This window comes from Zophobas morio, unplaced genomic scaffold (genome assembly GCF_036711695.1).
Source record: "Zophobas morio isolate AGI-343-1 ecotype UQ-CSIRO unplaced genomic scaffold, CSIRO_AGI_Zmor_V1 ptg000028l, whole genome shotgun sequence".
NCBI lineage: Eukaryota > Metazoa > Arthropoda > Insecta > Coleoptera > Tenebrionidae > Zophobas > Zophobas morio.
Genome location: NW_026972133.1, coordinates 4,832,403 through 4,855,607, shown reverse-complemented (window position 1 = coordinate 4,855,607; position 23,205 = coordinate 4,832,403). Strand labels below are relative to the sequence as shown.

Genomic DNA, 23,205 nt, shown 5'->3' with positions numbered 1-23,205 from the left:
CAATTTTTCGATTTTTCAGTTTTTTGATATTTTAATTTTTCAATATTTAAAATTTTAGATTTCGATTTCTCGATTTTTCATTTCAGCTTTTCAAGTTTTCGAATTTTTCAAATGTTTTGATTTCTTAATCAATCGATTTTTCGACTTCCCGATTTTAGATTTTCTTTTTTTTAATTGTCGTTTTTTCAATTTTTCGATTTTTCAATTTTTCGAATTTGACATTTATAAACTGTCAATTTTTTGATTTTTCAATTAATCGATGTTTTGATTTTCCCATTTCTTGACTTTCGAGGGTTTCGATATTCCTGTTCTTCAATTCTTTAATTTTTCGACTTCACTCTTTGGATTTTTCTATTGCTCAATTTTCCGATTTTTTAGGTTCTCAGTTATCGGATTTTTCAGGTTTTCCATTTTTCAGTTTTTCGATATTTCAGTTTCGGGATTTTTCAATATTTTGATTCTTCGACTTTTCGATTTTTGGCTTCTGGAGTTTTCGATGTGTCGATTTTATTACTTTTTCGATTTTTCAGTTTTTCGATTTCTCGGTTTTCAGTTTTTTTCTTCAATTTTAGGATTTTTAAATATTGCGATTTTTCAATTTTTGACTTTTGTAAACTCTTTATTTGTCGATTTTTCAATTTTTTAATTTCTCAGTATTTGGACATTTCAGTTTTGGGAATTTTCAGTTTACTTTGTATTCAATTTTCCGATCTTACGATTTTGCAGGTTTTTGATTTTTCAATTTTTCGACTTTTTCAAGGTTTCGATATTTCGACTTCACTTTCTTGATTTTTCGATTTTTCAGTTTTTTGATTCGTCAGTTTTTCTTTCATTTTTCAGTTTTTCGATACATCAGTTTTGGGACTTTTCAATATTTCTGTTCTTCGACTTTTCCATTTTTGACTTTTTACTTTTTCGATTTTTAAATTTTAGGTTTCTCAATTTTTTGGTATTTTAATTTTTCAATATTTAAAATTTTTGATTTTTCGATTTCTCGATTTTTCATTTCAGCTCTTCCATATTTCAATTTTTCAAATGTTTCGATTTCTTAATCTTTCGATTTTTCGACTACCCGGTTTTAGATTTTCTGTTTTTCAATTTTTCGATTTTTCAGTTTTCTGATATTTTAATTTTTCAATATTTAAAATTTTAGATTTTTCGATTTCTCGATTTTTCGACTTCTCGATTTTAGATTTTCTGTTTTTTACTTGTCGTTTTTTCAAATTTTCGATTTTTCAATTTTTCTAATTTGACATTTATAAACTGTCAATTTTTAGATTTTACAATTTCTCAATTTTTCAATTTCTCGGTTTTCAGTTTTTCTCTTCAATTTTACGATTTTTAAATATTTCGATTTTTCAATTTTTGACTTTTATAAACTCTTTATTTGTCGATTTTTCAATTTTTTAATTTCTCAGTATTTGGACATTTCAGTTTTGGGATTTTTCAGTTTACTTAGTATTCAATTTTTCGATCTTATGATTTTGCAGGTTTTTGATTTTTCAATTTTTCGATTTTTTTAAGGTTTCAATATTTCGACTTCACTTTCTTGATTTTTCGATTTTTCAGTTTTTTGATTCGTCAGTTTTTCTTTCATTTTTCAGTTTTTCGATACATCAGTTTTGGGACTTTTTAATATTTCTGTTCTTCGACTTTTCCATTTTTGACTTCTGGATTTTTCGATGTGTCGACTTTTTACTTTTTCGATTTTTAAATTTTTGATTTTTCGATTTCTCGATTTTTCATTTCAGCTCTTCCATATTTCAATTTTTCAAATGTTTCGATTTCTTAATTTTTCGATTTTTCGACTTCCCGATTTTATATTTTCTGTTTTTTAGTTGTCGTTTTTTCAAATTTTGATTTTTCCATTTTTCGAATTTGACATTTATAAACTGTCAATTTTTTGATTTTTCAATTAATCGATGTTTTGATTTTCCCATTTCTTGACTTTAGAGGGTTTCGATATTCCTGTTCTTCAATTCTTTAATTTTTCGACTTCACTTTTTGGATTTTTCTATTGCTCAATTTGACGATTTTTTAGGTTCTCAGTTTTTGGATATTTCAGTTTTCGGATTTTTCAGGTTTTCCATTTTTCAGTTTTGGGATTTTTCAGTATTTTGATTCTTCGACTTTTCGATTTTTGGCGTCTGGAGTTTTCGATGTCCCGATTTTTTTACTTTTTCGATTTTTCAATTTTTCGATTACTTAATCTTTCGATTTTTCTACTCCCCGGTTTTAGATTTTCTGTTTTCAATTGTCGTTTTAAATTTTTCGATTTTTCAATGTTTTGATTTCCCGATTTAGTTTCCCATTTTTAGTTTTTCTTTCATTTTTCAGTTTTTCGATATTTTAGTTTTGGGATTTTTCAGTATTTCGATTCTTCGACTTTTCGATTTTTGGCTTCTGGAGTTTTCGATGTGTCAATTTTTTTAATTTTTCGATTGCTTAATCTTTCGATTTTTCGACTTCCCAGTTTTAGATTTTCATTTTGCCAAATTTTCGATTTTTTAATTTTTTAAATTTGACTTTTATTAACTCTCAATTTTTCGATTTTCCTGTTCCTCAATTCTTTAATTTTTTGATTTTTTAGGTTTTTGATTTTTCAATTTTTCGATTTTTTAAGGTTTCTATTTTTCGATTTCAGTTTTTCGATTTTTCGATTATTCAGTTTTTAGATATTTCAGTTTTAGGATTTTTCAATATTTCAATTTTTTCGCTTTTCTATTTTTGACTTCTGGATTTTTTGATGTGTCTACCTTTTTACTTTTTCGATTTTTCAATTTTTGGATTTTTAAATTTTTCAATATTTCTTAATCTTTCGATTTTTCGACTTCCTGGTTTTAGTCTGCTTTTCAATTTTTCGATTTGTTAATTTTTCATTTCCGATTTATCGAGATTTGATTCTTCGTTTTCGATTTCAATATTTTATCATCTTAGATTTTTCGATTTCTCGATTTTTCATTTCAGCATTTCAATTTTCAAATGTTTCGATTTCTTAATCTTTCGATTTTCCGACTTCCCGGTTTTCGATTTTCTGTTTTTCAATTTTGCGATTTCTAAATTTTAGATTTTTCAGTTTTTTGATATTTTAATTTTTCAATATTTAAAATTTTAGATTTTTCAATCTTTTGATATTTTAATTTTTCAATATTTCTTAATCTTTCGATTTTTCGACTTCCTGGTTTTAGATGTTCAGTTTTTCATTTCAGCTCTTCCATATTTCAATTTTCAAATGTTTCGATTTCTTAATCTTTCGATTTTCCGACTTCCCGGTTTTCGATTTTCTGTTTTTCAACTTTGCGATTTCTAAATTTTAGATTTTTCAGTTTTTTGATATTTAAATTTTTCAATAATTAAAATTTTAGATTTTTCAATCTTTTGATATTTTAATTTCTCAATTTCTCGATTTGATTGTTAAGTTGTTCGATGTATAAGTTTTTCAATTTTTTATTTTGGCCTATTTCGGTATCTCAGTTTTTCTAGTTTTCCAATTTTTCGTTTTTTGATTTTTCCGCTTTTCCAGTTTTTCAACTTTTAACTTTTTGTTTGTCGATTTCTCTGTTTTTCGACGTCATCACTTTTCGATTTCTCGTTCTTTTGATCTTTCAATCGCTCAATTTTTCAATTTTTCGAATTTTTAAGTTTTTTGATTTCTCGATTTATCGAGATTTGGATTTTTCGATATTTTGATTGTCAATTTCTCAATTTATAAGTTGTTCAATTTTAAAGTTTTCGACTCCACGATTTCTTGATCTTTTTTTTATCGACTTCCCAGTTTTAGATTTTCTGTTTTTCAATTGTCATTTTGCCAAATTTTCAATTTTTTAATTTTTTAAATTTGACTTTTATTAACTCTCAATTTTTCGATTTTTCATTTAATCGATGTTTCGATTTTCCTGTTCCTCAATTCTTTAATTTTTTGATTTTTTAGGTTTTTGATTTTTCAATTTTTCGATTTTTTAAGGTTTCTATTTTTCGATTTCAGTTAAGGTTTCTATTTTTCGATTTCAGTTTTTTGATTTTTCGATTTTTCAGTTTTTAGATATTTCAGTTTTAGGATTTTTCAATATTTCAATTTTTTCGCTTTTCTATTTTTGACTTCTGAATTTTTTGATGTGTCTACCTTTTTACTTTTTCGATTTTTCAATTTTTGGATTTTTAAATATTTCAATATTTCTTAATCTTTGATTTTTCGACTTCCTGGTTTTAGATGTTCAGTTTTTCAATTTTTCGGTTTGATTGTTCAGGTTTTCAATGTATAAGTTTTTCAATTTTTTATTTTGGCCTATTTCGGTATCTCAGTTTTTCTAGTTTTCCAATTTTTCGTGTTTTGATTTTTCCGCTTTTCCAGTTTTTCAACTTTTAACTTTTTGTTTGTCGATTTCTCTGTTTTTCGACGTCATCACTTTTCGATTTCTCGTTCTTTTGATCTTTCAATTTTTCAATTTTTCGAATTTTTAAGTTTTTTGATTTCTCGATTTATCGAGATTTGGATTTTTCGACATTTTGATTGTCAATTTGTCAATTTATAAGTTGTTCAATTTTAAACTTTTCGACTCCACGATTTCTTGATCTTTTTTTTCGGTTTTACGATTTTTTAAGGTTTCGATTTTTCGATTATTAGACTTCTCGATTTTTCGAATTTTCGATTATTTTAATTGTTCATTTTTTTTCTCACTCTTAATATGATACAGTGTGTCGAAAACAACCACAAAAATTGTCACTAAAAATATTAAAAAAAAAATTCATACAAAATAGAACACAGTGTTTCAAAACGTTTTCCCGAAAAAAATCGATTGGGTTATTACGATTTCAACAATATTCTTAGTTTAAGACGTTTTGCTAGTATGAAACACAAATAAAGAATTAATTTTTAGTTAAACAAAATATGTACCAAAAATCACTTAGTCCAAACCAACCAAATCGCTTCTGAACGCTTAGAGTCGAAATTGGCCTGACCGCTCTCTGGTCTGTAAATCAAACAAGTTCTCAGGCGACGAGTTGTAGTGAATCAAGTTTTTTTTTATTGGCATCGAGTATTTAAATTTGGCGCTTGCGAATTCCAATGTCAATAAGGTGTACACTTGTAGTTTATGACTCCGAATTGAGATTTTACCCGAAACGTCCAGATTTTTGGAAAAAAAAATCAAAATTAGGAAACAACATTTTCACATTTAATTTGGAATCTGTAAAACCGAATGTTTTGAAATCTTGCAGATGGTTTACAGTTATGATAAGCATGATAAGTTTTTATTCAAAATATATTTACTTCAAAAAATTGATGACGTCAGCTTAAAAGTTTGCCGAATAAATCCTATCTAAAATGTAAAAAATTTGATGAGTATGTACTTGTAATTTATCATTCCATGCATATTTTTTGGAGTTGCATATACAGGTGACTCAAAAAAATTAATGAATCACTCAATTTATTATTGATCAAATTAAGAACGAGCCACCCCATTTTCTGGAAAATGTGAGAATACGCTCGTCTTTATAACAATAAAATAATGATAAACTCATTGAAATCAAACAACTGTCTGCGTGACATTCTTCCGATGTAATGTATTATGTATTGTTTTTAATTGCACGTGTTTGCAATCGAGACGTCTTGTCTCTCGGGATCCACGTTTCGTAAGTGGGCAAAATGTTGGCTTAGCAAAAAGGGAGACCCGGAGTCCCCGTTTTTACAAGTGGGTATGAAAATTTAATTCCAGGCGTTAAAGAAGAATAAACATAAACCGTTGCCGGCCCGTCTTGTTGCCCGTAATTAGAGTTGAGCCGAGGGAGACGCTATTTTTTATAGGAACTGCCAGAGTGGGAATATTCAGAAGTTTTTTATGCACGAAAGTTTTTCCTGAGCGTAACGAATGGTTCCGTGGTGTCCAGACTTTACAATAGATAAAACATTTACTTTTAAAGAAAGAATTATGGGTCCAAAAATAATCCGTTCCTTCGCGATCGGACTAGAAATAGTTTCGGTACATGAAAGAAGCGACTGTTTATTAAATTCGGCGTAAAATTTTAATCATTATTTTCCCCACACGACCATTTTTCAGTTCTTGCAACCCGCTAGATTAGTCCTGAAAAATATTTGATGCTTAAATGCCGCTTTAAGCTCCACGTTGGGGTGAAACGAGCGTCGCTTTAAACCTCGAGATTTGTCGGGAGCTTTTTTCGCCGAGCTGGCACGTGGGAGGATTTTTCACGTGGGAGCTCATTACGCTTTAATAAAATGTGATTATTTTGAAAACGCAATAAAGAGTTTTCGGCAGGTACCCAACGAAAAATAAACGTCGCTTTAGAAATAGACGACGCGATGGGTTCAAATCCATAATTTTTTTTTCGGGTAAAATGTGCTCAAATATTGATGCGGATGTCACATCGTTCATTCGAGCTAAATTAAATATGGCGAGAACGCCGATGAATGTTTAAAATGTACGTTTCCGGACTGTGGAGTGTGCATGTAAGGTGGGAGGAAGCTGGGGGAGTGCGTACGTGGCGAATTTGTGACGTCGCGGTAGGGCGGCAGGTGATCGAGACATATTTTTTCTATATTCGTCTCAAAGTGGACTGTGGGGTTTTTAAGAACGCGAGATCAAAGCGGCTCGGATTTGGCCACATTTTAAAAAATCCATGTAACGTTGTGTCATTGATTAAATACATATAGATAGACCCATGCTATTGTTTGGAGCGAACAGGCCAACGGCCGGCGAACAAGAGATGGCGCACCAACAGTCGGCCGTCAAACGCCGGCGAAAAGCTTGGACACCAATCGCGCGCGTAGATAACCCAAATCGCAGCAACAATACATTTAATAAAGCTACCACTCGACAGAGGGCGACGAAAACAATGTGTAAAAATCTCATAGTAACCATTTATATAATTTGCAACGTTGCCAGATGAGCCTAGCACAACTTTGCCGTTATTTCTAGTCGATTAGATTTTATTTCGTTTAAAAGTTTCTGGTGAATAAATGGAATTATTATAATGAATAAACAATACAAACAAATTATTACTTGTTATTTTAAATACTTGTTAGTGTTGATGAAAACATAAATGGTAATTAAAGTTATTCTAAATACGGTCCGGTCCGGTAGCTCAAATTTTACAGTACGAGTGATATGTTTCAGGACGAGTAGGTAGCCGAGTCTTTAATTTCGAAACGAGTACTGCGAAAAGAGTTACCGGACGTATGTTGTTATGTATTTTATTTCATACTGTCAACATACTTTTTTATTCGATAATATTATTATTATTTTGAGAAAAAATCCAAATCGAGTCACTTTTTCTGACATCGTTAGCAACCGCTCTTTGGTAAATGTTTTAATTTGTTTATTCGTGCAAATCAGCATCATATGTTTAAACACATAGTACTTATAACACTTTACAGGACTTATTGTTTTGTATAATCCGACTCGATGGACGAATGTTTTGTGCAATCCGTCTCGAAGGACCAATGTTTGTGCAACTCGGCTCGTCCTACCAGTATTTTTTGTAATCTGGTTGATACGACAATGTGATACCGAACTGTACTTTGATATTGCTCCAAGGACCTTTGTTTTCTTGCGTGCGAGATAATAGACAGCGTTCGGTTTCGATGTTTAATACAGGACGGTTACAGAAATACTAAATTTACATTTGTATTTACAATAACAGGTAAAGCAAAAGAGACCCAAAAGGGTCAGTGGCCGCTTCCGGAAATGGAACACTTGTCCTTTTTGGCTCAATTTTATCGGACTTGTCCGTTTTTTTGATTTTACCGGAATCGTTCGATCCAGAAAAACGTCAAACTTGACATAGTATAAAGTAAAATAAATAAATTTTATTCAATTTTGACATGTAAACAAACGTTTATTTTGCCGTCAGTAGGCCACTAAAGCTTTGGTTTATCCGGTAGCACCATAAAATTTTTAAACCGCTAGCGAAATAAAATTTTTATTTTGCTGTTTTAAAACCATGGTTACCATTTCTGTAATTTCTCCAATGCCTTGCTGCTCTTTCCATCTAAGGAACTTTTGATACACTTTCTGATTTGCTCTTTTTTGGGAGCAAGTTTTGCCGTTGGAATCTTGCATGATTTTGCAATTTTTCGATAATTTTAGTTTGCTTAAAATAAACAAACACCGTCGCCAGAGTCACATACTACACACACACACCTGATATTGTAACCTAAATTCTACGCATATAAAACTTTTATTTGGTCGCTGTCAATTCTGACGTTTCTCGAATGTGAACTTTGAATCACCAATTTTTTCACAATTTGGGACTTGGGGTTGTCAAAATTGAATAAAAGTTTGTATTACACTCGCGATTAAAATGAATGTGTAACTCGTGGTCTTAAGGCGCTCGCGGCATACGCCGCTCTCGCCTTAAACTGGCCGCTCATTAAACATTCACTTTAACCGCTTGTATAATAAATAACTATTATGATGTAAATACAATTGAGTATATCGATAATTCGCTACTGAAAATTTATTGAAATATAATTTGTGTTAAAAAAAGATTTTTGTGGTTTTATGGTTTATTAACATAATTTACTTATTTGAAATTAAATATTTTTAATACATAGCACAAGTTCTTGATATTCTTTATTTTTATTCCAAGTAATAATTGTGTTTCCTTTAGTTTTAATCAAGAAAATTTTTCGGTTATTATCTAACATACTTTTGTACATTAAGAAACTCCATTCCACGTCACAGGACGTTACAGGACAATATTTAAATAAATAAAGAAGTCGTTTTATGTGTTTTAAAATTCACTCTGATTTCCGGACTTTAGACTTTTTGGTGTTTCACTTCGGCACAAGAACTAGTCGTATCTCAAAGAAAACAAACAGTGGAATATACCGTATTGTACCTATATTTCATAGTAAAAATGTCTAAATTTTTTTATGAAGAGACAGACTGTTCTAGGAAACTTTACTAAATCTTTTCATTTACGAGCTATTGAAAGTCCGCCGGTCTCACTGATACTTCTTACTTGGCTCCTACGAATGAAGCGAAAAATGCACAGATTGAAAATATAGTAAATGGGGTAGTATGTATGCGTGATATGTCGTTAGACATTAGGTATTTTGCAAATAAAATTTATTTCATTGAAAACAGAAACAATAAAAAACATATCTGTACAAGTTTGGAATCGATATGGCCAGTTGTTTAGAATATGCAAATATGCTTTTGTTCGTATTTACAATTATTACGAAACAGGTTATCAAATAATCTATTTTCACATGGCGAGACTTTCAAGCGGCCGAAGAATTAAAAACCATAAATTTTCATTGAAGAAACAAACTCTTCCAAGAAAATTACCAAATCTTTTAGTTTACGCACTATTGGACGAGCACTCCTTAAAACGGTCAGTATACCTAATCGCATTATTCCATTGATACCTACCTACCGAAAACGTTGCCAGATGAGCCTAACACAAATTTGCGGATATTTCTCGTCAACCAGATATTATTTCATTTAGAAGTTTCTGGTAAATAAATGGGATTATTGTAATGAACATATAAAACAAATAAATTGTGATTATTATTTGTTGTTTTAACCCATTAGACGCTTATAGGCTTATAAGCATACTTTTCTTCTTCAGTGAAACATCTTTGTGCCTTAATTCCTATTGGTAAACTGGGATTTTGAATAGAGGTCGCAGGAAAATTTTGTATGGTTTTATGGTTTATTTACATAATTTTCTTATTTACAATGAATGTTTTTGATATATAATACAAGTTCTTGATATTATTTATTTTAATTACATTTAATAAACCATAAAACCACAAAAATCTTTTTTTAACACAAATTATATTTCAATAAATTTTCAGTAGCGAATTATTATCGATACACTTAATTGTATTTACATCATAAAATTTATTTATTTTACTTCATACTATGTCAAGTTTGACGTTTTACTGGATCGAACTATTCCGGTAAAATCAAAAAAACGGACAAGTCCGATAAAATTGAGCCAAAAACACGGAGGTAGAAGAGACACTCTTCTACCTCCGTGGCCAAAAAGGACAAGTCTTCCATTTCCGGAAGCGGCCACTGACCCTTTTGGGTCTCTTTTGCTTTACCTGTTATTGTAAATACAAATGTAAATTTAGTACTTCTGTAACCGTCCTGTATTAAACATCGAAACCGAACGCTGTCTATTATCTCGCACGCAAGAAAACAAAGGTCCTTGGAGCAATATCAAAGTACAATTCGGTATCACATTGTCGTATCAACCAGATTACAAAAAATACTGGTAGGACGAGCCGAGTTGCACAAACATTGGTCCTTCGAGACGGATTGCACAAAACATTCGTCCATCGAGTCGGATTATACAAAACAATAAGTCCTGTAAAGTGTTATAAGTACTATGTGTTTAAACATATGATGCTGATTTGAACGAATAAACAAATTAAAACATTTACCAAAGAGCGGTTGCTAACGATGTCAGAAAAAGTGACTCGATTTGGATTTTTTCTCAAAATAATAATAATATTATCGAATAAAAAAGTATGTTGACAGTATGAAATAAAATACATAACAACATACGTCCGGTAACTCTTTTCGCAGTACTCGTTTCGAAATTAAAGACTCGGCTACCTACTCGTCCTGAAACATATTACTCGTACTGTAAAATTTGAGCTACCGGACCGGACCGTATTTAGAATAACTTTAATTACCATTTATGTTTTCATCAACACTAACAAATATTTAAAATAACAAGTAATAATTTGTTTGTATTGTTTATTCATTATAATAATTCCATTTATTCACCAGAAACTTTTAAACGAAATAAAATCTAATCGACTAGAAATAACGGCAAAGTTGTGCTAGGCTCATCTGGCAACGTTGCAAATTATATAAATGGTTACTATGAGATTTTTACACATTGTTTTCGTCGCCCTCTGTCGAGTGGTAGCTTTATTAAATGTATTGTTGCTGCGATTTGGGTTATCTACGCGCGCGATTGGTGTCCAAGCTTTTCGCCGGCGTTTGACGGCCGACTGTTGGTGCGCCATCTCTTGTTCGCCGGCCGTTGGCCTGTTCGCTCCAAACAATAGCATGGGTCTATCTATATGTATTTAATCAATGGTTGTGTGAAGGTCCGGGAGCTCGAATTTGCGCCCGATCCGGGTGTTTTTCGTGCTTTTGAATGTAATGCATCGACGAGCTTTAATCGTCAAGCATGACGGGCGCAAATTGACATGTTTGTAGTAAAAATAGCCCCCGTAAACACGTCGATCATTAAGAAAGCATTGTGCGTTGTATTGAACCAAAAAAAAAAAAATGGCGAGAGCGCTTTAGAATCGGCGTTTAGCGTCGATACCTCGCCATAAATCATCTTTGATGTGTGCGAAAAATTGGGTCGATTTTTAATTAAAATTTTAATCGCAGGTGTCCGACGTGAACGACGACGTCCGACGCGCCGCCGTCACCGCCCTCGGATTCCTTCTGTTCAGGTAAGCGATTTCCATTGTTTGCATATCCATAAGGTAACGTGATTACGCCCGACCAGAAAGAAAGCCCATCCGGGAAAGTCGGGCTCGATCGATTGGAGAAAAGTTCCTTTTAACCGATCGCGTTAACCCATTAAACGACGTTTATACAAATTAATGCCAGTCCGAATTGGCTTACGTCGGAAAAGTTACGTGTTCTTTCGTCTAGAATAATACCCGCCCGGAGGAAGCATCGACGAGTGTCCCGCGAGGACCGGCTCGAGACGTCGTTACCGCGAAGAGGGTTCTTTCTGTATTTATTCGGCCATTAGGGGAGCGGAAAAACTTATAACTTAAGCAAATCAAACATGCGACGTATTGTTTTTTCGGCGAAATCAATGCGGAGAGAATTTTTATCGTCGGGGTTACTCGATGACACGTACGGCGACTCCTAGGGTCCGAATTAGTCGGTCGATTTTTGGGGCGTCGTGGGAAGTGATGTGCACGTAATCGGTTCGACCTTTCGTCTGCCGGTTTAATATTTAATCCAGTTCAATTGCGCACTTTCGGCTGTGGTGGCCGCTTTTCGTCCTGTTCAAACGTCGTTAAAATTTTAATTGGTCGATTTCAGCAACTTGCATCGAGGATCAGCAAATCGCGCGATAATGAAGCGAAGAGTTTCCCCTCGACTTGATTTCTTATTGCCGAGTTTGTGCTTGTGTTTCAGCTTGCTGCACTTGGCGTTCTACATGAACGAAAAAAAAGCTGGAAACATTTCAACTCTTCTGTTCCCTTTTCTATCAATTTTATGTTGCCCTTGAGCTACGGTCTGGAGTAGCTGCTTTGTAATTTGTGCTCTCACGACTACACGATTTTTCCAGTCGGCTGTGGTGTTCTGTCTTTGCTCTCTTTGTAATTACGTGATGTCGTGAAGCAACGACAGAACGAAGTCCTGGTTAATGTTTGAGTGTAACTTTTAATTTTCCATAGAAAATCATGTATGCAAATGCTTTCCCGGAATTTCACACCGAGCATTAGCGTTTACACGACTTCGGCATTAATATCGCCACTTATTTACACCGCTAAAAGCCGACTTCCGCGCTCCTCAGCGTGCCGCCGAATTACAGTGTCACATCCAATACCCCCAGCCATAATCCCGCTCCTTAAGGGGAATCGCTAGACGAAGTATAACATTTTTTTGTTTTTTTGTATGAAAAAATTATATTAATATAGATGTATCATACATCAAACTGCAGCTTTTTTCATATTCTAGAGCGCAGAGACCAGTTGAATCAACTAAAAAAATATGGCTGAGAAATATCGTAAAAAAAGCACCATTGTATGTTTTCTTTTCAAGTTTTGTGAGTCATAACCATCATAGAATCGCTTGAAAATTCGCACATGGATAAAACATCACTTTTTACAGGGCGCAGAGTCATTAAATGTTTGTTAGTGGTACAATTTGTTTAAATAATAATGTGTTCATTAAAATAAAAAAATACCACAAATTAATGCAAAATACGTCGAATAATTTTAACAGGAATATCAGACGAAAATTAATGATCTATTGGTTAGCAGAGTTTTTAACAAAAACTAACAATTATTGAAAAAAATGGGTATCAATTCGACAGAATTTGAGCAGTTAGTTCAGTACTTTGCCGATAGGAGCGCCACTAAAATTTACGGAAGCGACTTTCCAGGTAATCTTATCACCTGCTTGACCATAAGCCGATTGTTAGAGTTCTCAGCTGATTTTTCTAATTTATGGCAAGGAACTCAGTTTTATAACAAGCCGCCAGGACCGGCCGTAGTAATCTATTGTTAAGGAAATTAACTTTTACGCAATGAGGTACTATCATAAAACCGAATTAAAACTGGGGAACTACAATATTTTTACTCCACTCAGGATCCTGAATTCAACACACATGATTACTAAAGATTCGTTGTAATATTATTGTTAATATATATTTTGCTTTCTTAATTAATAAAACTAATAAACATATTTATAATAATAATAAAAAATATATAAAATACAGCTTTTGTTTAACACGTATAAGCAGCTAAGTGTATCTACTACATATCCCAGAAAGGAGGTGTTTTAAAAAAGCCCTACGCCCAGTAACTTCTCCCTTCAATGTTTACTCGAAAAAAGTGCTCGTATGTTTTCATTTGTCGAGAGATCATTTTCAAAATATATTTATAATAAAAATATGCAAGTCTTGGTGATGAAAAATGTACTAATAGATTATTAAAGTACATAAAAAAATAGAAACAAATTGTATTTATTTTAAAAAAATCTTGCAAAGGCAGGTTCCTCTTTCTTCTTGAATCAATTATTTCGGGCAATAAAGCGCCAAATCAAAATCTGCCAAGTTTATCTGCCATCTTTTTACATATATTTCTTCGTCTTTATAAATTTTTTCTATATTTATTCCATTGGGTGTCCATACAACAAAATAAACTTGTGAAATACCCGTAACAAGCATTTGTCCCTGGACTTGAAAGTAGTAATCATGATTATTTTTTTAGTTTCAATTCTCTGTCTGTCAATGTACAAAATTTGACTATTTTTTTTCTAACCGCTTCTTCGGGAGACAAATCTTGCGATTTTGAAGGGCATTTAATTTCGACTAATGCCCTCCTGTCCTCTAGAACCCTGTCTGGACTAGCAGCCAAGTAAGGAAATTGTTTTGAAATAAACAAGCCACACCGTTCAGTTTTTATATTTTTATTTATTTCAAAATACTTGACAGCTTTTTCCTCACTTTGCTGTCCATAGTATGTATGACTGTTACCTCTAAATGCACTGTACAACAAAGACTCCACAGTTTTAGCTATTGCTGTAGTCGGTCTAAGTTTGTAAATACGTCCAAAATTTGAAGCCGTAACCCTAATTTCTCTCTTTTGCCCAAATGTGCCTGTTGCCTAGTGTCTATTTCAATTTGGTCTAAATTCAAAGATAATTTTCTCAAAAAAACCTCTTTGGCTGTCACAAATGTTTCTACATCCATGACAGGATTTTCTAAAAAATATTTAAACCATAATCGCAGTCGGAACCGGCATACATACATTTTTTTACGACATATTTTTTTATGAATACTTTGTCTAAGACGAGCTTGTTTTATAGACGAACAATATTTTTTTGTTATTAAACCAAAATTTTGCTGAATAAATCCTATCTAAATTGTATAAAATATGATGAGTCTCTTCTTGTGATTTATCATTCCATTCATGTTTTTTGGATTTGCATATACAGGATGACCCCAAAAATTAATGAATGCGTAAATTTATTTTATTGATTTAATCAGGAACTACAGAACCCAATGCTTTGAAATCTTGCAAATGTTTTAAGGTTATAAAGAGCATAATAAATTTTTAGTCAAAATATATTTGCTTATCCCCTCCAAAAAATTGATGACGTCAGCTCAAAAGTTTGCCGTATAATCCTATTTAAAGTTTACAAAATATAATGAGTCTCTTCTTGTAATTTATCATTCCATTCATATTTTTTGGATTCGGATATACAAGGTGACTCAAAAAATTTAATGAAGGCGCAAATTTATTTTATTGATTTAATCAGGAACTACAAAACCGAATGCTTTGAAATATAATGTGAAAAAAAACATAATAGGCATGCAGTCGTCACGTTTCCAATAGCGAGGGAAGTACTGTCTAAACTCTTTAGACCCATTTTTCCATTTCTCAATTTTTCAATGTTTCAGTTTGGGATTTTTTCACTGTTTCGATTCTTTAATTTTCCTCCCATTTTTAGGTTTTTCAATATTTCAGTTTTGGAATTTTGCAATATTTCGTTTCTTCAATTTTTCAAATTTTTGATATTGTGTTTCCTCGGTTTTTAAATTTTTCGATATTTTATTTAATTTTTCAGTTTTTAAAGTTTTAGGTTTTTAGATTTCTCACTATCTCGACTTTTCGATTTTTCAGTTCCATGACTTTTCAATTTGTCGAATTTTTAAATTTTAGATTTTTTGTTCTCGATCATTCAATTTTCTGAGTTTTCAGGCTCAGATTTTTTTTGTTGTTCAAGTCTTGGATTTTTAAAATTTTTGTTTTTTAAATTTTCCAAATTTATCAACTTACTGGGATTTCAATGTTTTGATTTTTTGATTGTTCAATTTCTCGATTTTTTGAATTTTTAGTTTTTGATACGATTTTTTTTTCAAAAATTGTCAGTTTTTCAATTTATTAACTTTACGATATTTCAGTTTTACGATTTTTAAATTTTTTTATTTTTCAGTTTTCAATTTTTGACGTTTCTAAATTTTTCGATTTTTCAATTTTTCGATTAACTGATTTTTTGATTTTCCCATTTCTCTATTTCTTGATTTTTCAATTCTTTCTTCAATTGTGATTTTTCAATTTTTCGATTTCTGGATTTTTCAGTGTTTCAGTTTTGGATTTTTTCACTTTTCCGGTTCTTCAATTTTCTTTCCATTTTTCAGTTTTTCAAGATTTCAGTTTTGAATTTTTTCACTTTTTCGATTTTTCAATTTTCCTTCCATTTTTCAGTTTTTCAATATTTCAGTTCTGAGGTTTTGCAATGTTTCGGTTCTTCCATTTTTCCATTTTTTGATGTTTCGATTTCTCGGTTTTTCAATCTTTCGATAGGTATTTTAATTTTTCGATTTTTAAGTTCTAGATTTTCCGTTAATTTTATTGTTTTCCTTGATGTTTTGATTTCTCGATTGTTCGATTTTTCAAGTTCTCGGTTTAGATTTTTTGGTTTTCCAATTCTTCGATTTGTAAATTGTTTAATTTTTAGATTGTTCAATTTCTCGATTTATAGATTTTTCAATTTTTCGGTTTACCGATTTTTTTCATTTAAAATGTTTCAATTTTTCAATTATTAAGTTTTCGATTTTTCAATTTTGGTGTAATTTGAAAACGGTATTAATAAAACATTTAGACGAATAAACTAATAGACGGGCTTGATAAGCCTTGTTTGCTCTACAGTGTCTAAATTGTGTATGAATAATATAATAATTATCTCGAATATTAAAATTAATACGTCAAAAGAATTGTCTCTCGTCTAGCGATCCCCCTTAAAGTATAAATTAAACCGATCCCGACCCCCGCGCCGCCTTTTCGCGCCGATTATGTAAAATTCATATCTTTTGATTCCCAGAACAATTAATACTTTTCCTCAAATTTGAATTCAAGATTCCGGTTTCGCTTTCCCGTCCGGTCTCCTCGGGACGCCGGCGAAATTTCCTTTTGTTAGTTTTACATTTTAGCTCGTATGGCGAACGAAATTCCCGCCGCAAACTTTTCTCCGCATTTTCTTGAGCAATTATTACCGTTCCCCGGTACAGGCCGGGGGATTTACGAGGCACTTTTCCGCTCGCACGCCAAAACTTTAATTAAACAAGCCCGTTGTTGCATTTTATTGACGGATCGTTTCTCAACGTCGCGAGCGACGCGAGCCCGACACGTCTCGCTCGTTGATTACGGGAGCGACTGCTCAGGTTTAATTAACATTGTTGGAGTTTGCAGCGTTAAATCGGGACGCGAGCTGCATGTCGGATTCAACAAGTTTTAGTTTTTTTCCGGGGCGGCGGCGCCGCGACAAAGGAAAGTGGCGCTTTTTTCCGACGAACAATTGTAATTACGCCGCCATTGTCATGCAAATGGCGCCGGGGGCGGGCGACGGCCGCCTGCTGTATGCGTACGGAACGCAATAACGTGATTAGGCGGAAGCGCGAGAATAGCGGTATTTAAAAATCGCGGTGTTGACGATGGGACGACCATAAAATCGCAGTAAAAGAAATTCGCGCTTAAATCTAGATTAACTTCGTTAAAATTCAGGAAGCAACAGGACATAAAGGAGACGGGCGACGCGTTTTTATGAATCATTGCAAAACAGCTTGTTCAAACTCAGTCAGTCTGTTTAGCCAAGACGTTATATACAGTAACGAGGCGTGAGAACTTTGTGCTTGTTTACCAAACGTGAACATGGACCCGAGTAACCAACAGTCGGTTATGAAAAAAATCGGGCTAACAAATTAACCGTCCGGTGGTTTAGCACTTCGTCCATTCGTGTTTTTGCTCGCCACAATACTCCCTACCCAAAAGTGAATGCGCCTACGAATTTGTTTGATTTGTGGCGTATTCGCGGCCTCTTGGCTCGTATTCCAGGTTCGGGGGCAGCCAATTAGATCGAACGATGAGAGGTGAGCGTGGCCGGGAGCGATAAGACCTCGTAAGACCTCGCAGACGATCGAGTTAATTTAGCGAAAGGTGGTGAAATGGGACCGAATCATCGTCCCCGGTGTGGGGAACCGCTAACGCGCCGTCAAAGAGCGGCTCGTCGAGCGTCAAATCGGCGCTGTTAATTGATCGAATCGGAACATTTCGTTTATTAAATTATTTACTGTGGCGACATCAATCTACATCCATTCATTAGGGCGCCGACTTCCGCCGGTTGATGGATGCAAGTGTCTTTTGGTCGTTTTTGACGCGTTCGAGTGCAGATGACGGCTACGTGTCTGGAGGCGGGCTTTTGAGCTTTCATTTAGTTAATTGATAGGGGGGCCTAAGGCCATTGGATGATTAATCGGCGACCTGTTGGCCGGGGTTGCGGAGGTAATTTAGTTCGCGCTTTCTTTTCTTCGTGCGTTACGTTACCCCGCGACTATAATGAGATTATGTAGACGGTTATATAAATAGGGTTGCAAGTTTGCCAGGCATGTTATTTGGGGTTGGAACGGCCTTTCTCTGTGTGTGTGCTTTTCAAGTCGAAGTCTTCTACACACAGCAAAACTTGTTTACACAAGAAGCTCATATTCAGCGTATTTTCTTAAGTTGAATTCAATTTCACGTTCCATATTTACTAAACTTCTGAGAAAATGTGGCGCGCCTTTACATCATCGTTTTATTTGAAGAAGTGTTCAATGGATGGAGTTGTGCCAAACTCGCAGATTCGATTTGTGCAACGGTGTAAACTCGTAGATGTTATTATATTAAAAGCCATATATGGTGCCCTTTTCTCGGCATAATCAAGATAATCGAGTTAGCGACTAGATGGATTGTAAGTTAATTATACACAGCTGGCGGAACAAAGTGGCAGCGTGCGCAGAAAACTCAAAGGGTAAGGCTCGATTGATATTTTCGTGCAGTTTTTGCATACAGACGAACTGATGCACCCCAAGAGCGCAAAGATTTTATTAAAGAGCTCGACTGGAGTCTGGGAGCTCCTCTAATTGGATGTATTATTAAAGGGAGTGTGGAACTCGGCGCTTTTATAAACAATAAAATCACAAGTCGGCGCTACTCAGATAAAACAAACTAGATTCGCCTGTTTGGGTTGTCGGAGGAGCATGTTTTGGCTTTTATGGCTGTATTAACTCGAGTGTGGAGGCAAAAATTCGCAGAGGCTCAGGTTACATTTTAATGAACCGTTGTTACATAAGCTGGACACGAAGTTAATTCGGTCCAAGTGCTTATTTGTGTTGTTTTTACTTCCCGAGCGTAAGCAAGTCCGTCGGCCGACTTTCTACTTTTGCACTTTTTCGACCTATCATGACCCCAAAAGGACGTTTCCGTCTGTCTGTCGTCCCGGATTTTTATTAGACAGATAATCTCTGAAAGTACTGGGCCGATTGTTCTCAAATTTTGTATTTATACTAGGTATATCATGTAGAAGGTCAAAAATAGATTTTAAATTGTATCAAATAACATAGTCTTACACATGTAGTTTATGACTCCGAATTGAGATTTTACCCGAAACCCCAAAAAATTGATTACGGCACCTCAATATTTTCTCGAATAAATTGTGTGCAAAATATGAACAGACTTTTAATCATTGCATTCGTATTTTTTAGATTTGCTTAAACAGGTGACTCAAAAAAATTAATGAATCAGTCAATTTATTATTCATCAAATTAAGAACGAGCCACCCCATTTTCTGGAAAATGTGAGAATACGCTTGTCTTTATAACAATAAAATAATTATAAGGTAAGAATTATAATAATAACATTCAGAATATTTTGTTCAATGGAGGCTTATGAATAATTTTAGTCATCTGTTTCGGGGCGATAAACTCATTCAAATCAATCAAATGTCTACGTGACATTCTTTCATTCACGGTAGCCTAGCACGGAAACGCCAAATTGCTAAGGGTGGGTTTTTCCAAAATTTAGTTAACCTCTGGTTTCGTAACTTTTAGTTAACTTTAACTCCAAGTTAACTAGCAGTTAATTTTGAATGCGTTTTTCCAACAAATTTGTAAATTTGGTTAGAAAACTAACAGTTAACTATGATTTATATTTGGTATCTATGGCAACGTTTCACAAATCTGTTGTTTATTCTGATAAATGTCATTCAAATTCTTCTGGTGTGATTATTTTGTACAAAAATGAGTAACACAGAGAAAACAAAGCGGTGTTCTAACTTTACGAAAGAAGAGGAAAGGATTTTGACCCAATTGGTTCATAAAAACAGAAATATAATTGAATGCAAAAAAAGCGGCCAGGTAACATGGGAACAGAAGACAAACACCTGGCGTACCATTGCAGACGAATTCAATTCTACTGTTGGGGGGGAATTTAAAGGGGTTCAAATTTTAAAATGTAAGTACGCCAATTTAAAAAAAAGTTGCAAACGAAAGTTTGCAACGAACAAGGCCACGATTGTTAAAACTGGTGGAGGTAGTGGAAATTTAACAGAAATTGACGATGTGGATTCTACAATCCACGATATTCTAGGAGCACAGATTGATGGTCTGCCAAGCGCTTTCGACAGTGATGCAGACTTTGCAAATTCTTTACCAGGTGCGAGATATTTTAATGTATACTTATAAAAATTTTTGCTTCATTTTTTTTTAATAAGAATTTAACTCATTTTTTAGAATTTTTACAAACGCCATAAATTTCATCCATTTTGTCTATATTTTCGTATTTATCTACCTTAAAGTATTTGTATTAATTTTTTGACATAGGAGGAAGTGGCCTCGCTGTGCCCAGCACCCACGAAAAAGAGTTACCGCAAAACATACAAGTTATTGGTGACAAATACAATTTGACTGAATCTGAAGGTAATCCTAATTCTAAACTTTTTTCGCAAATTACTTTAATAACTCTTATAGATGAAATAGAAGCTGTAAATCAACAAAATAATTTAGACACAATTAATGTACTGGATAATTCTACTGAGAACTGGAATGGATACAGCTCCAAAATGTTAAAAAATCCACCACATAAAAAACTTCAGACTTTAAGTATTAATAATTTATTTTTTTATAAATACAGATACAAATGAAGTTCTTGTTTCCAGGACAAAATAACAAAAAATCGTTGGCCTTCAAAAAAAATACAAATGAAAAACTATTGGAAGCCAAATTAGAATTCATAAGGATACAAAAAGAATGTTTTGAAGAGGAACATAAATTGAAAATGGAAATTCTTCAAAAAAAAAAGTTACTGCTTGATAAAAAATTACGTAACGCAGAAATAAAAAATTAGTTTGTTTTGCGTTCTTGTGAACTTATGAAAGTTATCATGTTATCAAATAAATAATTATCAGACTATGTCCAAATTTTTTTTGTTACAATCTCGCAAAGTAATCAAAAATTAATCTCTGCCTAACATTGTTTGGTCTTTCTATTAGTTGAGGATTATTTTCTGGAGGATTATTGTTTACAAGATCAATTGCTACTACTTCTTCAACATTTATCTGTGGGATATCTTCTCGTTCTTCGCAAGCAATATTGTGTAAAACTGCAGTTGCCACGATTACAGCTTGTACAGTTTCTTTTTTCAGTCTGAGTCCCAAGGCTAAACCGGGAAACCTTTTTTTCCACACTCCGTAAGATCTTTCCACCACATTTCTGGTTCTTATTAGGGATTCATTATATAAATTTTCCGGTAAGTTTCGGGTTTGACGCAAAGGTGTCATTAAATACGGTTTAACCGGGTATCCGCTGTCGCCAACTATTATACAGTTTCCGTAGTGTTTGTTTTCAAATTTGTGGCCAATGGCGGAACTTCTAAAAATGTGGGCATCGTGGGCAGAGCCTGGCCAACGAGCAACTATGTCTCTTATTTTTAAATCGGAGTCTGCAACGGTTTGAACATTGAACGAAAAATATTGCTTGCGATTTCTATAAATCTCTGCATTTTCACCACCGGGGGATATAATTTTCACGTGGCTACAGTCAATAGACCCAATACATAGAGGAAATCTAGCGATCCTGTAAAAACCTGCCTTACACTCTGAGATCTCTTCATTTGTCTCAGGCATACGTATACATACAGGTCTCAAAGAAGCCAATGCTTCGCTAACTCTCTTCACTGTTTTTGAGGCTGTCGATTTATGCACTCCAATGAAGTCTCCAGCAACACGTAGGAACGAGCCAGTAGCATAAAAAGACAGTGTTAGAAGCAATTGATCGGTTGGTGACAATGCAGCGTTTCTGAAGTGATCACAAAAATTTTACTGATGTGAAATTTAGATATATTATTTACTAGTAAGACTAACCTATTTGTTTTGTGGTGAATGTCTTCTTGTATCTCATCCGCTATATTTAATACTGTTTGAGGAGATAACCTAAATCTTTGTAAGAATTCTTTTCTATCCCATTTTTCAAAATGGTTTATACGTTCCCTTAAAACTCTTTGTTTTCGTACAGGCACCTCTTCATCGTCGCTATAAACGTTAATATCGACGAAATCCATCATTTTACTGACGACAGTTTTATAAAATCAAACGTCAAAATATGAAACTACTAGTTAACTGATACTTTGAGTTCTGGTTAAATGAAATTAGTAGTTAACTTTAAACCGTTAGTTAACGAAAATGGAAAAACACTGCAGGCCTAGTTAACTGTAAGTTATGTTAAACCGTAAGTTAACTAGAGATGGAAAAACCCACCCTAAGTGTTTACGACGTCGTTGTATCTTAGCAGGTACTAGACCCGCCCACCCACCCTCTCTTTTCTTACAAGGTATCTCATTTGCCAAAATCAGCCTTATTCTAACAGGTATTAGCCCCACCCACCCACCCTCTGTTTTCTTACAAGATATCTCATTTGCCAAAATTAGTCTTGCCTTAGCAGGTGCTAGCCCCACCCACCCACCCTCTGTTTTCGTACACCATATCTTATTTGCCAAAATTGATATCTGACTGATTTTGGCAAGTGACATACCCTCTAAAATATTCGTCCTTCCTTCTTCGATTTTACAATTTTTTGATATCGTAATTTCTCGCTTTTTCGTGTATTTAATTTTTCAATTTTTCCACATTTCCTAATTTTTCGTTTTTTCGACTTTAAATTTTCAACTTTTCAATTTCTCGACTTCCAAATTTGTCAGTTTTTCGTTTCTTGATTTTTCGATTTTTCAGTTTTTCGTTTCGTTTTGTTCTTGATTTTTATTTTTCATTTCCCTAATTTTTTATTTCCGTTTTTTCCCTTTTTTAATAATAATTCTTCGTTTCTCCATTTCCTTTGTTTATACTAAGTTTACTACATTTTTCTAAATTTTAATAATTTAATTCAAAAAGTTTTTGGATTTCTCAGTTGTTCGATTTTCCAATTTCTTTAATTTTCAATATTTTGATTTTACAACATTTCGCACTCTTTCCATTTTTAATTTTGTCAGTTTTTAATCTTTTCATTTTTCAATTTGTCGTTTTTCCAATTTTTCAAGTTGTTCATTTCCAATTTTCAGATTTTTCAAAGTTTTCGTCTTATACTTATTCGTTTTTATTTTGATTTTTTAATTTTACAATTTTGAAGGTGTTACATTTTTAAAAAGGACAGTTG

General features: G+C 33.4%; 3 protein-coding genes across 3 annotated transcripts in view; 2 read left to right on the top strand and 1 right to left on the bottom strand.

The window, feature by feature from the left end:
* The window catches only part of LOC135137154 (26S proteasome non-ATPase regulatory subunit 1), a 113,510-nt gene that overhangs the window by 24,751 nt on the left and 65,554 nt on the right, over positions 1-23,205 (top strand). The window contains exon 9 of the mRNA XM_064066742.1: positions 11,385-11,449. Within this exon, the coding sequence (XP_063922812.1) occupies positions 11,385-11,449 (65 nt within the window). The remainder of the gene's footprint in view (positions 1-11,384; positions 11,450-23,205) is intronic.
* Positions 19,384-20,917, top strand: LOC135137112 (myb/SANT-like DNA-binding domain-containing protein 3). The gene is made up of 4 exons (XM_064066669.1): positions 19,384-20,215; positions 20,383-20,478; positions 20,530-20,661; positions 20,718-20,917. The coding sequence occupies exons 1-4, from the start codon at positions 19,801-19,803 to the stop codon at positions 20,903-20,905; spliced, it is 831 nt and encodes a 276-aa protein (XP_063922739.1). The 5' UTR covers positions 19,384-19,800; the 3' UTR covers positions 20,906-20,917.
* LOC135136881 (putative nuclease HARBI1) lies at positions 20,988-22,120 on the bottom strand. The gene is made up of 2 exons (XM_064066340.1): positions 21,921-22,120; positions 20,988-21,855 (listed from the first exon to the last, which is right to left on the bottom strand). The coding sequence occupies exons 1-2, from the start codon at positions 22,118-22,120 to the stop codon at positions 20,988-20,990; spliced, it is 1,068 nt and encodes a 355-aa protein (XP_063922410.1).